Source organism: Equus caballus, chromosome 4 (assembly GCF_041296265.1).
Source record: "Equus caballus isolate H_3958 breed thoroughbred chromosome 4, TB-T2T, whole genome shotgun sequence".
NCBI classification, from domain to species: Eukaryota; Metazoa; Chordata; class Mammalia; order Perissodactyla; family Equidae; genus Equus; species Equus caballus.
The window spans coordinates 7,481,834-7,498,877 of NC_091687.1; the positions used below are offsets into that span (position 1 = coordinate 7,481,834).

At 36.3% G+C, this 17,044-nt stretch overlaps 1 protein-coding gene across 7 annotated transcripts in view; it reads right to left on the reverse strand.

The window, feature by feature from the left end:
- Window positions 1-17,044, reverse strand: part of COG5 (component of oligomeric golgi complex 5) — a 345,803-nt gene that overhangs the window by 276,676 nt on the left and 52,083 nt on the right. The window contains exon 1 of one of the 7 annotated variants that reach the window (XM_070265436.1): window positions 3,037-3,434. The exons of the other annotated variants lie outside the window; for them this stretch is intronic. Within the exon in view, the coding sequence (XP_070121537.1) occupies window positions 3,037-3,211 (175 nt within the window). The 5' untranslated portion in view covers window positions 3,212-3,434. Of the gene's footprint in view, window positions 1-3,036; window positions 3,435-17,044 lie in introns of those variants that run through there. 7 annotated transcript variants of the gene reach the window in all.

Sequence of the window (17,044 nt, forward strand, 5' to 3'; positions counted from 1 at the left end):
TAACGAAATATTGGAAAAATAAAGTTAAATGCTTATCTATTCCCAAGGTCCAGGAGGCACAGTTCACATAATATTTGATGTGACAGTGAATGGTGTACTGCCAGGAGTTGTGAGATGTGGTGGTTATGTGCGTAAGTTATACCAAAATACTCTGCAGGTGGACAAAAATAAAAACATAAAAATATTAGAGCAGTATGGAGTGAATATTTTTGTCATATTCTAGTGAGGAAACAAAATAATTCATTAAGTAAAAGATTAACAAGTGTAACTACAAACCTTTAGAAATTATACATAAAAAGTCAAAGAATAAGATAAAACGAACTGGGAAACCCACTTACAGCCTACATAGTAAAGCAAATGTGCCTCTATTATGTAAAGAATACTGAGAAACCAACACAACAATAGGAAAATGCACCAAGAACAAAAACAGCTAACTCACCAACGAAAACAAACAACAAACACAAAACTGCTCAGCCACAATCAGCAGAAACAAGTGCAAATTAGAATAAGTTTGAAAAACAAATTAATATACCATTTTTCACGTATGTGATTGGGAAATAATTTTTTAAATGCCAAAGTCTACTAATTACAACAAAGTTGTAGGTATGCTCTTTCACATTAGTACTGGAAGTAAATTTCACTTTGAAATGTTAAGCAAAATTTTAAACATAACCTTTAATCAAGAAATTCTGTTGTTCCTAAGGAAACAATTGAATAAATGTGCAAAAATATATGTTTAAGGATGGTCATCAAAGAATAATTACACTAGTAAAAAACTGTAAATGAGGGGCTGGCCCGGTGGCATAGGGGTTAAGTTCACATGATCCACTTTGGCAGCCCAGTGTTCACAAGTTTAGATCCCAGGCACAGACCTACACTCTGCTCATCAAGCCATGCTGTGGCGGTGTCCCACATACAAAATAGAGGAAGACTGGCACAGATGGTAGCTCAGCAACAATGTTCCTCACCAACAAAATAAATAAATAAATAAATGATCAACATTATTAGAAAGTTTTCATCTGAATATTATCCAGCCATTATAGCAATAAAGATTTATGCTTACTAACCTGGAAGGATGTCTATAATGTAATGTTAAGTACAAAATAATACAAATAATAGATATAGTAATGGACAGGTAAACAGTTAGGAGGTTAGTTTCCCAAAATAAATCCCTAGGTGATACCTACCAACATTTTTTAGTTTTCAGCAATTAATATATCCCTGAATTTTCTAGTTTTCATAATGAACATATATTATTAGTACAATTTTACAAATTAAAAAACATCATTTTATTAAACCATTGATGGTACTATGACAGTACTATTTGATTTTTAAAATAACACAGAATTGAGCTGATTATTCTGAAAAAATAAAAATAAAAAGATACGGCATATGGTAGGCCTTATCAAAATTCCTTCCTCAGCTAGATTTAGGACTTTAATAATAGTCACCAACCATAAGTGTAACAACACATTATTAAAGGAAACTTATACAAGTAAAACTGAGCCTTTGAAAGTCAAATTAATTGGTCACTTGGATATAACATTTAAAATAGACATTTTCCTCACAAATGTACTATCTAGATTGAGACTAATTTGTCAATATCCAGGCCTTGTTGTTTCTCTTTAGTTTTATCTTTTATTTACGAGCATACTTTATAAAATACTCATTCATCTGCCATATTTTACAGAGATTAAAAAAGATGAAAACATATCATAAAAACCTAATTTTTTGGTTTATTTTAAACAAGAGTAATATATATAATTTTTCTAATTTCTGTCCCCTGCATTCAAACCCATATATTTCCCCAAAGTTAAAATGTTAAATATATGAAACATACCATTTTTCATTTAAAAAATCCCAGGCAACTCCACAACACAGTATATTAATTATGATTTCTCCAGCCTTTAGTATGTTCCTTGAATAAGTTTTCCTCTATTATCTTGTATTTTTACTATCAAAAGGCTATCAAAACTATGGGGTGAAAATTCATTAACCTGTACACTTACAGTTTGTGCACATTATTTTATACTTCAATAAAATGTTAAAAATAGAACTACAAAGACTATTTAAATGATGGCTGGCTAACGTCCTTAAATGTTTTCTAGAATATATTTAAATAACCAGAAGCAAAATACAAACCCTTGACTAAGACGTATTTTTATTTTCTTGGACTACTCAAAAGGAACACATTTAAATCCCAAATCAATCCCAACACAAAAATGCAGGCAGCATCAGCAGAGGAGAAGAGGCACCATTACATTGATTGTTTTTAAGTTGTGTAGTACAGGTCACTCAAGTTCCAATGACAAATAATATTGTTATAGTCCCTACTCGAAATTTACAAAAGTCCCAATTCACAATACTTTTGTCCAATAGTAATTTGGTTCTCATTGGCACCTCCACCAGAGGACAAGTGGAGACAATCAATAATAAGCACAAGTAGAGGTCCTCTTGTTTTTAGCTGTGTGATCCTGAGAATGTTACTTAATGTCATCCAGATTGTTTCCCCATCTGTAAAATGGGAATATCTACCTCAAGGGCTGGTGTGAAGCTTCAATGAGATAAAATATATACAAAGGTTAGTATAGTACTTGCCACAAGCAACCAAGGGCAGCTTTTATCATTTTTCTGATATTTTATTGTTAAAAAAAGAACAAACATATTTTCAATTCAATTCTTTGATGTAGTTACAAAAACGGAATCACTATGGATTACTCTAGTTCCTCAAAAAGGCACAACTCTTTGTCTCACTAGGGATTTGAGACTTGATTTTCACTAAATGTTTTATATTCTACTCCAGTGTCCATCTTTAACTTGAAACTCTTTATAGTAATACTCCAATATTTTGTTGCCAGAAATAATGCATGAGAAATGCACATCTCATGGCATTTTTGCACATACAAAACTAGAACACACAACCACAATGATGATGTATATACCCAACATGACCTTCAAAATAACATACAAATTCACTCTTTAGTTCTATTTCTAAAGAAAAAAGGATTGGAGGAAAGCAATATTTGGGGGACCTACCATATGCCAAGCAAGGTTGAAGGCAATCTGTAAACTTCACTTCATTAAACCTACCCAGCAGTCTTTTGAAACATGAGAGAGAAGTTTGATTGTTGTTAGTGTCCTGGAGTTGATCCCAGCTCCTGTTGACCCTGTATATAGCACAGTGGAGCCCTGCCCAGTCTTTTCGCTTCATTCTCTCACCTTCCAGTGCTGTATCAGACAATACTCTGCTGCTATTCAGAGGGTTTTCATGGCCAATTTCTTCAGAAGTGGGTGGCCAGGTCCTTCTTCCTAGTCTGTCTAGTCTGGAAGCTCCACTGAAACCTGTCCAGCATGGGTGACCCTGCTGGTATTTGAAATACCAGTGCCACAGCTTTCAGTATCACAGTAACATAAGCTGCCACAGTATGACAACTGACAGACAGGTGGCGTGGTTCCCTGACCAGGAAACAAACCCCAGCCACAGTGGTGAGAGCACCGCATCTTAACCACTAGATGACCAGAGAGAGAAGTTACCTTGTGGAAATTCACACAGTTATTAGCAAGAGGGAAGAAAATGGGATTTAAATCAAGGTCTAGATGGTTTCAAAGCATATGTCTCAATTACAAATTACAGAGCAGGAATAATTATGTTATTTTCTGATATAATTTCATGATTTTTGAAGTCCCTGAAGTGTTAGTAAAGTGAATATTACGTGGATGAAAGAAAAGACGCTGTGGCGGCAACCCACATATAAAGTGGAGGAAGACTGGCAAAGACGTTGGCTCAAGGCTAATCTTCCTCAGGAAGCAGAGAAACAAACAAACAACCAGCCTCCATGTTCCCATTCAACAAGATCTATTTATAAGTCATTTACCCTAAGGTAGAAGTCTTTCCAACTACTCTTTTTCAGTTTTTATTGTCATTGCCACAGTCTAAGTCACTCTAAAATAGCAATTTTATTACTTAGTTTTAGTTGGAAAGTCTCTACACCAGTTAGGTGGCTATTCTTAGGTATCCCCAAACCTTATAAGAAAAAACAACAAACAAAATACTTTCTCTCTATCTTCCACCCGTCCGTCCAGTAATCACCAGAGCTCAGTATTTATGGAGAAGACCGAGCAGAGGTTACTTCTCTTCTTTACCTTCCGAAGAGGAGATGGTCATCTTGGGCAGTCTTCTATCCCCAAAGAGTAAATGATCAGTCTGGAAGATCTAGGTGGCCACACAGCACATCCCAATAAAACAGCATTTTATCTCACTAACACTATTTTAGACTGCTGATACATATTTTAACCATTCCTGCTCTCCACTCTGTCCCAAAATGTAATTCTTCCTCAAGTCTCTTCCCAAGTGAAGGTATGGATCCTGGAGCTGCCTTATCAGTGAGCCACTACATCTCCCAAGAAATCATTGATTTCCATTTTCAAACTTCTTTTAGCAACATAACTTTTTCTTTTTCAAACAAATTATTTTATAAAACCCAAACTTATAAATAAGATAAAAGAAGATTTCTCTAAATGAAGTAAAATTCAGGGACCAGAGTTAAGTAACTCAACATTCCCTTCATCCAAATAACTAGTTCTCAGAACACAGTTTGAAACAAACATGATTTTAAACTACTAACCTTAATAAGAAATTCTATGGGAAATTTCCTGTTCCCTATACTGAGATTCTAATTAAATATTATTTCTGTTAGAAATTAAGTAACTACGACTCACAACCAGACTCCACCACGTTTCTAACCAGATCTGGAACAATATCCTACAAGTGTCCCAAAGGCCAAGGACTTCATTAATCTGCATAACTCTAAAACAGTCTTAGAGACAAGGACATAGCAGGATTTTAAAACATATCTATCAGCGTAGAATTGAACATGTAAATCCTGTTAGAATAAAAAGTAGTTTTAACTCCCAAATTATTTACCTGTAGAAATCTTTAACATAGCCTGAGGATATTATGTTTCTTAAGAGCAACAGGTAAAAAAAAACGTATCATTAGCCACCATATCAGAAGAGTATGCAGGATATTTTATAAGCAGTATCCCATTACAGTTTACTTTAAAAACATCAGTTAACATTTCACATCTGTGTATAAACAAGGTATCTGTTTCCCGTCAATAAAAAGCCATATAACTCTGGCACTTTCTTCACCCATGAGGAGAGGCAGGACACATTAAAACACTGAGGCTTGTGTGTGTATATATTTTACTTTGTTTTGACTCCGATGTCTTCTTAGGGCAGAACTTTAAAGATTAGTCATTCTCTTCCTTCCAAAATGAATATTCCTCCTTCTAGGTAGCTGATATGGTTAGAAGCCATATGTATTAGTTCCTCATCTGCTACCATAAAAAATTAGCACAGAACTGGGGAGAGGTGCCCAGTTCCTGCCGGGCACTTCAGACCCACAATCACCTAGAGTGCAGTGCAATTTGGGGGAGATGGGGGCCAGGTAAGGGAGGCACACAGCTGGGGAGAGGCACCCCCTCCCACTCAGTGCTCTAGTCCCACACTCTAGTCCCACATTCGCTGAGAAAGCAGGACAGTGAGAGAGGGGTCGGCTGGAGGAGGTGCACAGCTGGGGAGAGGTGTCCCGTTTCCAGCCAGCACTCCAGCCTCACACTCCAGCCCCATGATCACTGGGAGAATGGCACAGAGAGAGAAGTGGTGGCTGGTGGAGCCCCATGAGCACCCAGAGCACCACACAGAGAGAGAGAGAGGCAGTGGTTGGGGGAGGCACACAGGTGTAAGAAAGTGCCCCTTTCCCTGCCCAGCACTCCAGTCCTGCAATCGCCCAGAGGTGCACACAGAGAGAGAAGCAGAGACTGGGGGAAGCACAGGTGGAGTAGAGCACCCCTCCCCATGCCCAGTGCTCTAGCTCTGCCATCAGTCAGAGCACTGCACAGAGATAAAAGCAGTCAGTGGCCAGAGTTGGGAAGCCCCAGATTATGCTGGGCCCAGAATACACAGAACCCGATCCTCACACAGTGGAGGCATGTGGCAGTGGTGACCAGATAATACCATGTGGAGGCAAAAATCCACACCATCAAGCAGTATGAGAAAGTATATTAAATCTCCAGACCAGAAGGAAAATGACAAGTTCCAAGAAACCAACCCTAAAGACATAGAAATACATAACCTAAATGACAAAGAATTCAAAATAGCTATCATAAAAAAAACTCAACCAGTTACAAGAAAAGATAGAAAGATAAATTAACGAGTTCAGGAGCTTCTTCACAAAAGAGATTGAAACTTTAATGAAGAACCAAATGAAATTCTTGGAGAAGAAAAACACAATGGATGGATGAAATTTTAAAAAGTCTGGACACCCTAAACAACAAAATTGACAATATGGAAGACTGAATTAGCAATTTAGAAGACAATACTATAGAAATGCTTCAGAGGGAGGAGAAGAGAGAACTAAGACTAAAAAGAAATGAAGAGGCTCTCAGAGAAATATCTGACTCAATTAGGAAATGCATCATAAGCATTATAGGTATTCAAGAGGAGGAAGAGAAAGAGAATGGAGCAGAAAGTTTGTTCAAAGAAATAATAATGGAAAATTTCCCAAACCTTGGGAAGGAGATGGAAATCCACATGAAAGAGGCTACCAGAACTCCAAACTATGTTAATGTAAAAAGACCTACTGCAAGGCATATAGTAGTAAAGCTGGTAAAAGTCAATGACAAAGAAAAAATATTATGGACAGCAAGGCAGAAGAAAACAACTTACAATGGAACTCCTATCAGGCTTTCAGCGGATTTCTCAGCAGAAACCTTACAGGCTAGGAGAGAGTGGAATGATATATGCAAAATCCTGAAAGACAAAAACTTTCAGCCAAGAATACTCTATCCAGCAAAAATCTCCTTCAGATATGATGGAGACATAAAGCCTTTCCCAGATAAACAAAAGTTAAGGGAGTTTATTGCCACAAGAACCCCCACAAGAAATCCTCAAGAAGGCCCTCATACCTAAAAGGGGGGGAAAAAAAAGAACAAGAAAAGAGCTAAAAAGCCCTGAGCAAAGAAATGAATAGATAGGCAATAATCAGAAAATGGCAGCTCTCTATCATATCACATTGGTAAACACTTAACTCTTACATCATGGATAAAGAAAAGGAAAACAACAAAATAAAAATTATTTCATCACCTTAACCACAAACTCACAAAACAAGATGGAACAAGATGTGACAAAAACAACTTAGAAGGGGAAGAGGAAAGGGATGGAATCAGTATAGTCTAAGGAAATAAGAGGCAATCACAAAATGGACTATCTCATCTATGAGGCTTCTTATACAAACCTAACAGTAACCAATAAACAAATAATTAGGACAGAGACATAGATGATAGATGAGGAGAAAATGAAGAAAACCAACAGAGAAAAGTACCTCATCAAATCGGTAGTCTGAAATACATGGGACAAGAAACAAAGGATATGCAGAAGAACCAGAAAACGTGCAATAAGACGGCAGTACTAAGCCCTCAAATATCAATAATAACTCTAAATGTAAATGGACTGAATTCTCAAATCAAAAGACAGAGAGTGGCAGGATGGATTAAAAAACAAGAGCCAATAATATGCTGCCTCCAGGAAACACATCTCATCTTTAAAGACAAAGATAGGCTCAGAGTGAAGGGATGGAAGACAATACCGCAAGCTAATGGCAAATAAAAGAAAGCAGGCATTGCCATACTTACATCAGACAAAGCAGACTTCAAGATAAAACAGGTAAAGAGCAGGATAGAGGGGCAGTACATAACGATAAATGGGACTCTCCACCAAAAAGACATAACACTTATAAATATATATGTACCCAACAGAGGAGCATCAAAGTACATAAAGAAACTATTAACAAACCTAAAGGAGATATTGCCAACAACACAATAATAGTAGAGGACCTCAACACTCCACTTACTTCAATGGACAGATCATCCAGACAAAAAGTCAACAAGGAGATAGTGGAATTAAATGAAAAACTAGAGAAGATGAACTTAACAGATACATATAGAGTACTCATTCCAAAAACAGCAGAGTATACATTCTTCTCAAGCACACATGGAATATTCTTAAGGATAGACCATACATCAGGAAACAAGGCAAACTTCAATAAATTTAAGAATATTGAAATCATATCTACTATCTTCTCTGACCATAATGCTAGGAAACTAGAAATCAACTACAATAAAAAAGCAAGGGAAGGGATAAAAACTTGGAGACCAAACAACATGCTGAACAACCAATGGGTCATCAGAGAAACAAAAGGAGAAATCAAAAAGTACGTGGAGACAAATGAGAATGAAAACACACCATACCAACTCATATGGGATGCAGCAAAAGCAGTCCTAAGAGGGCAATTTATAGCAATACAGGCCCATGTTAACAAACAAGAAAAAGCTCAAGTAAACAATCTTAAACTACACCTACAGAATTAGAAAAGTAAGAATAAATAAAGCCTAAACTCAGCAGGAGGAGGAAAATAATAAAAATTAGCACAGAAATAAATGAAATTGAACCAAAAAAGACCGTAGAAAGGATCAATGAAGGAGCTGGTTCTTTGAGAAGATAAACAAAATTGACAAACCCTTAGCTAGACTCACTAAGAAAAAAAGAGAGAAGGCTCAAATAAATAAAATTAGAAATGAAAGAGGAGAAATTACAACAGATACCACAGAAATACAAAAGATTATAAGAGAATATTATGAAAACTGTATATCAACAAACTGGACAATCTAGAAGAAATAGATGGATAAATTCTTAGGCTCTTACAAACTCTCAAAACGGAATCAAGAAGAAATAGAGAATCTGAATAGACCAATCACAAGTAAAGAGATTGAAACAATTATCAAAAACCTCCCAAAAAATAAAAGTCCAGGACCAGATGGCTTCTCGGGAGAATTCTAATAAACATTCAAAGAAGATTTATTATCTATTCTTCTCAAACTATTCAAAAAAATTAAGGAGGATGGACATATTCCTAATGCATTCTACAAGGCCAACATCATCCTGATACCAAAGCCAGACAAGGACAACACAAAGAAGGAAAATTACAGGCCAATATGGCTAATGAATATAGATGTGAAAATCCTCAACAAAATACTGGCAAACTGAATACAGCAATACATTATAAGGATCACACACCATAATCAAGCAGGATTCACACCAGGGACACAAGAATGGTTCAAGATCTGCAAATCAATCAATGTGATACACTACATTGACAAAATGTGGAACAAAAACCACATGATAATCTCCACAGATGCAGAGAAAGCATCTGACAAGATCCAACATCCATTCATGATAAAAACTCTCAATAAAATGGGTATAGAAGGAAAGTACCTCAACATAATAAAGGCCATATATGACAAACCCACAGCCAACACCAGAATCAATGGGGAAAAATTGAAAGCCATCCTTCTGAGAACAAGAACAAGACAGGGGCGCCCACTCTCAACACTCTTATTCAACATAGTACTAAAGGTTTTGGCCAGAGCAATTAGGCAAGAAAAGGAAATAAAAGGAATCCAAATAGGAACTGAAGAAGTGAAATTCTCATTGTTTGCAGATGACATGATTTTATATATGGAAAATCCTAAAGAATCCATCAGAAAACTATTAGAAATAATCAACAACTACAGCAAAGTTGCGGGGTACAATGCCAACTTATAAAAATCAGTAGCGTTTCTATACTCTAATAATGAACTAACAGACCACGAACTCAAGAATACAATCACAACAAAAAGGATAAATTTAATTAAGGAGGGGAAAGACCTATATAAAGAAAACTATAAGACACTACTGAAAGAAATCGATAACGACATAAAGAAATGGAAAGAGATTCCATGCACATGGATTGGAAGAATAAACATAGTTAAAATGTCCATGATACCTAAAGCAATTTACAGATTCAACACAATCCCAATCAGAATCCCAATGACATTCTTCACAGAAATAGAACAAAGAACCTTAAAATTTATATGGGGCAACAAAAGACCCCGAATTGCCAAAGCAATTCTGAGAAACAAGAACACTGCTGGTGGCATCAAAATTCCTGACTTCAAAATATATTACAAAGCTATAGTAATCAAAACAGCATGGTACTGGTAGAAGAACAGACACACTCAATAATGGAACAGAATTCAAAGCCCAGAAATAAAACCACATATCTATGGAGAGCTGATCTTCGACAAAGGAGCCAAGAACATGCAATGTAGAAAGGAAAGCCTCTTCAATGAATGTTGTTGGGAAAACTGGACAGCCACATGCAAAAGAATGAAAGTAGACCATTATCTTTCCCCATGCACAAAAATAGACTCAAAATGGACCAAAGACTTGAAGGTAAGAACTGAAACCATAAAACTTCTGGAAGAGAATATAGGCAGTACACTCTGACATCAGACTTAAAAGGATCTTTTCGAATACCATATCTACTCAGACAAGGGAAACAAAAGGAAAAATAAACAAGTGGGACTTCATGAGACTAAAGAGCTTCTGCAAAGCAAAGGAAACCAAGATCAAAATGAAAAAACAACCCACCAACTGGAGAAAATATTTGCAAATCATATATTCAAAAATCATATATTAATCTCCACAATATATAAAGAACTCACAAAAATGAACTACAAAAAAAACAAACATCCCAATCAAAAAGTGGGGAGAAGATAGGAAGAGACATTTTTCCAAAGAAGATATACAGATGGCCAATAGGCACATGAAAAGATGCTCAACATCACTAATCATCAGGGAAATGCCAATCAAAACTGCACTTAGAAATCATCTTATGCCCATTAGACTGGCTATAATCACCAAGACAAAAAACAACAAGTTTTGGAGAGGGTGTGGAGAAAAGGGAACCCTCATCCACTGCTGGTGGAAATGCAAACTGGTGCAGCCACTGTGGAAAACAATGGAGATTTCTCAAAAAAGTTAAAAATAGAAACACCATATGACCCAGCTATCTCACTACTGGATATTTACCCAAAGAACTTGAAATCAACAATTCAAAGAGACTTATGCACCCCTATGTTCATTGCAGCATTATTCACAATAGCTAAGACGTGGAAGCAATGCAAGTGCGAATTGACTGATGATTAGATAAAGAAGATGTAGTGTGTGTATATATATATATATATATATATATATATATATATATATATACACACAATGGAATACTACTCAGCCATAAAAAAAGACGAAATTGTCCCATTCACAACCACATGGATGGACCTTGAGAGCATCACATTAAACGAAATAAGCCATACAGAGAAAGACAAACACCATATGATTTCATTCATATGTTGACTATAAACAAACTTACAGACAAAGAGAACAAATTAATGGTTACCAGGGGAAGGCAGGTGGAGGGTGGGCACAAGTAGTGAAGGGGCATACTTATATGGTGTATGACAAATAATAATGTACAACTGAAATTTCACTATGTTATAAGGTATTATGACCACAATTTTAAAAAACTTAGCACAAACTTAAGAGGCTTGAAAACTACAAATTTATTATCTTAGAATTCTGGAGATTAGAAATCCAAAATGAGTCCCAATGAGCTAAAATCAAGGTTTTGGTATGGCTGCATTTCCTTCTAGTTCTGGGGGAGACTCCATTTCCTTGCTCATTCAACTCGCTGGCAGAATTTAGTTCCTTGAGGTTATAGGATTGAAGCTCCCGTTTCCTTGCCGGCTGTCAGCTAAGAAGAGTTGCCAGCTTCTAGAGGCCATCTGCATGCTTGGTTCATGGCCCTTTCCTTCACCTGCAAAGCCATCAATGGCAGGTTAAGTGCTTTCACGCTTCAAATCTCTCCTGCTCCTTCTTCAGCATCGTTGCATCTCTGTGACTCACTCTTCTGCCTTCCTCTTCCACTTTTAAGAACTCATGTATTTAGAATGGACTCATCTGGATAATCCAGAATACTCTCCCATCTCAAGATTCATAATCTTAACCACATTTGTCAAGTCCCTTTTGCCATGGAAAGTAACATATTCATAGGTTCCAGGGACTAGGATGAGAACATCTTGGGGTAAAGGGGGCATTATTGTGCCTATGACACCATACTGTTGAGCTATACTGACTTGAAGTCAGGAACAAAACAGCACGTCACTATTCTTTGGCTAAACTAGAAACGTTGTTAGGATCAAACATAGAGTTCAAAATGCTGTGCAATCTTCATTAAATACTACCACTATTAGAGAATCTATCAATTTAAATAGACGTTATCACTAAATCCTTACTTCTTTCTAAATGGAAGAACATTTAAATATCTGCACAAAATTTACTCAAGGCTGAGTAAACTAAATTTCTCACTGTAAAACAGTACTGGTTTATACCATTAGGCTCTTGTCTCTCTCTTCACTTCTTTGACATCCCACAAATCTTTATCTGAAATAAATCTTCCCACAAAGTTAAAGACACACTGGAAGACACAGAGACTTAGAGGAGATCTTCTGGAAAGCACAACACTTTTTATATCACAGAAACAAAACCAAAGTTGTTAAAATGGTAATAAGACCCATGAGTGTAAGACACAACATCCAGAATCTTAGACTCCCCATAATAAATATATCTGAAGACTAAAGAAAGGATGTTGCTGCTTTAAACTAGCTGCGACAAAGAAAAAGAATAACTTTTATGGATAGAGTTCTTCTGTTGCTCTTCTAAGTAAAGATTTGCCTTAGAAAAACAGATTGTTCAATGGCTAGAAAAAAGACCCTGTGATACTGACCTCAGACTTTAAGTAAAAATTTCCAAAAAACATGTCATCTTTTCAAAACAAAGTAATAACATTTAATAAAAGGAGACTCCAAAAGGCAAAGTAACGATAAAATGACTTGGCAATTTTATTCTTCTAAGTTTGTATGTTACTTAGACTCTATGAAACATTCTTGTATCCATTCATTGTTCAGGAATACAGAGATTCTATATACATAAAATTTAAGGCTGCATTTGACATTACCTCTAAGTGTATTTAAAAACTAAAAGTGATGCATGAACTCTCAGCCTACAAAGACTTTTATCAAAGTGACTTACATTTACAACACTCATTCAATTTTACGGACTTGGAGTACATGTGAGCAACAGGCAAATACAAATTAAATTAGTCTACCTTCCACTAATGGCAGAGTAAATTGCTCAGGCGTGGTTTCCTGCAGATCATTTCCAAATCTAGATAAGTCATTTTTAAAAACACTATTTGAAGGCATTGGAAAGTGACTAAAGACAGGAACATACCAAAGGAAGGGTAACCTTTGAAATATAGAAACAGCCATCGGCAAGAATTGCAAGTTTGGGCTTCTTTTGCCTGAGGGGACTCACCACCATCACTCCCCCCAATACCCCCATTCCAACGCCCACAGCTCTTACTGCAGAAAAATGGAGGATTCCAGGCTGGAGATGCGAGAGAACAGGAATCAGGGCAGATAGAGTAGCTGTAAATTTAGGGGAAGAAATCCTAAAAGCAGCAGAGCTGCAGTAGGAGCAAGACCCAAATCCCTGGCTTAGCATTTCACCACTTCTACTAACATAGCACTGGAAGTTCTAGCCTGGGAAACTAAGCAAGAAAAAGAAATAAAGGCATTCAAATCGGAAAGAAAGAAGTGAAAATGTCTTTGTTCACAGATGACAAGATCTTACATGTAGAAAACCCTAAAGAAGATATCCACATGCCAAAGCATAAGCTAGATCCTACCTTACACCACATATAAAAATTAACTCAAAATGGATCAAAGATCTAAACTGAAGAACTAAAACCACAAAACTCTTACAAACACAGGTGGAAATCTTCATGTCCTACATTGGGCAATGGTTTCTTAAATATTATACCAAAAGCACAGGGAACAAAAGAAAAAATAGATAAGTTGAACTTCATAAAAATAAAAACTCTGCATCAAGAGGCCAGCCCCAGGGCCAAGTGGTTAAGTTCATGCACTCTGCTTCCGAAGCCCCGGCTTTTACCGGTTCAGATCCTGGGCACGGACATGGCATGGCTCATCTAGCCATGTTGAGGCAGCGTCCCACATGCAGAAGCAGAAGGACCTACAACTAGAAGATACAACTATGTACTGGGGGGCTTTGGGGAGAAGAAGAGAAAAGGAAAGAAAGAAGATTGGCAGCAGATGTTAGCTCAGGGTAAATCTTTAAAAAAAAAACAAAACAAAACTATGCTAAAAAAAAAATTCTGCATCAAAGTAAACTACTAAGAGAGCGGAAAGACAATCCACAGAATGGGAGAAAATATTTGTTAATCATATACCTCAAAAAAGACTAGCATCCAGAATATATCTAGAACTCAACAACCACAGAAAACAAACAACCCAACTTTAAAAATGGGGCAAAGGACTTGAAAGACATTTCTCCAAATAAGATATCCAAATGGCCAATAAGTATAAGAAAACATGTTCAGCATCATTAGTCTTTAGGGAAATGCAAATCGAAACCTAATTCACACTCAGTAGGCTGACTATTATGAAAAGAAAAAAAAAGGAAAATAACAGGTTTTGATGAGGATGTGGAGAAACTGGAACCCTAGTGCATTGTTGGTGGGATTTAAAATGGGTAGCTACTGTGGAATGTAGTTGGCAGATTCCCAAAATGTTAAACACAGAATTGGCATATGATCCGGAAATTCAGCCATAAAAGTGGAATGAAATTCGGATCCATGCTACAACACAGACCTTGAAAACATTATGGTAAGTGAAATAAGCCAAACACAAAAGGACAAATACTGTGGAACAAAATAGTATTATATGAAGTATCTTCTATGAAGTATAAGTATCTTATATGAAGTATCTAGAAGAGGCAAACTTATAGAGCCAGAAAATAGAACAGAGGTTACCAGGCAGTGGGGAAAGGCAAAGTGGGGAGTTACTGCTTGATGTGTACAGAGGTTCTGTTTGGGATATGATGAAAAAGTTCTGGAAAGAGTGTTGAAGGCGACACAACATTGTGAATGTACTTAACGACACTGAATTGTACACTTAAAAATGGTTTTAAAAATGGACCAAAAGAAAGGCAGGAAAAAAAAGACAGGAACAACAAAAACAAGATGATAAAAATAGAATACAATAGCGAAATGGCAAACTTAATTCAACCATATCAATAATTAGTAAATATAAATGAACTAAACACTCTAAACAAAAGGAGACTGAAATTATATGAGCAAAAAAGCAAGACAACAATATTCTGTCTACAGAGAAATAAACTTTAAATGCAAATTCAAAAATAGTTACAGGAATCTAAATACAAAGATATGTGACATAAATGGAATACAATACAGTCCAAAAATACACCTATACATATACGGTCAATTGATTTTCTACAGAAGTCACAAGATAATTCAGCGGAGACAAGAAGGTCTTTTCAACAAATGGTACTGGGTCAGCTGGATATTTTTATGGAAAAAAATAAGCTTTAATCTTTCCCTCACATTATTAAATTATCTTGACATGGATCATAGACCTTAACATAAAAATTAAAACTTCATAAAACTGCCAGAAGAAAATATGAGAGAAACTCTCTGCAGCCATAAGATAGGAAAAGATTGTCTTGGATAGGGCTCCAAAAGCACAAACTATAAAACAAACCCCCACCCAAAAAAGGGATACATTTGGCTTTATCAAAATTAAAAATTTTGCTCAAATAACACCATTAGGGATATTAAAAGGCAAATCATATACTAGAAGAATACATTCACAAAATATATATATCTGACAAAAGACTTGCATCCAGAACATACAAAGACCGCTTACAACTCTATAAGACAGAAAGATATCCAATTTCAAACAAGGGCAAAAGATCTGGACAGACATTTCACAAAATAAGATAAATGAAATGGGAAATAGACACATTAAAAACAGGCTCAACACCATTAGTAATCCTGTTTATGCAAATTAAAATCACAAAGCGATACCACTATACATCTATTAGACTAAATCAAAATGACTCACAATGCCAAGCACTGAAGAATATAAAGTAAATGAGACTCTCACGCATTGCTGGTGGGAATGTAAAATGGTACAACCACTTCGCGAAATAGAGTAACAAATCTTAAAAAGTAATCATAACACTTACCAGATGACTCAGAAATTTCACTCCTAGGTATTTCCCTAAGAGCACTGAAAATAAATGTACATAGCAACTTTATTCACAACAGTTAAAAGATGAAAACAACCCTAACAAGCATCAAACATAAACATGCTGTAGCATATGCCTCCAGTGGAATACTATTCACCAAATGAGTGTACAGTCGTCCCTCAGTATCCTGTGCAGGATTGGTTCCAGGGTTCCCTGCAGATACCAAAATCCATGGATGCTCAAGTCCCTTATATAAAATGGCATCACATCTGCATATAACTAACGCACATGGTCTTTAAATCATCTCTAGATTACTTATAACACCTAATACAATGTAAACGCTGTGTGAAATAGTTGCTATACTGTATTGTTTAGGGAATAATGACAGAAAAAAAGCCTGTACGTGTTCAGTACAGACACAAGCGTCATAGGCATTCTGATTTGTGATTGGTTGAATCTGTATGCAGAGCCACGGATACAGAGGACTGACTGTATACTGTATGATTCCATGTATATGAAATTGAAGACAGGCAAAATGAAATCTGTGGTACCCAAAAGTTTGTGTTGGACATGGGAGGAATGACTCAAATAGGCACAAGAGACCTTTTGGGGGTGATGGAAATGTTCTATATCTTGACTGTGGTGGTGATTATACCAGTGTATACACAAGTCAAACCCCATCATAGTGTATACTTAAAATGGGTGCATTTTATTGTATCTAAATTATACCTGAATAAAGTTGATGTTTTATAAATAAATTTAAATCCCTCTGTTTCTTTATGTTTCCCAAATAAGGAATACCTACTCCACTCTCAATCTAAGTCTAGTGCCCAAGTTCTTGTTTCAGTTCCTCCATTCAAATCCACCATTAGTCCAGCTCCATTTAGGAAGTAAGGGACAACACTTAAAGTACAATAGAAACGTACTTTTAAAAAAAGAAGAAGAGAAAGGAAAGGGTAGAGAAGATCAAAAA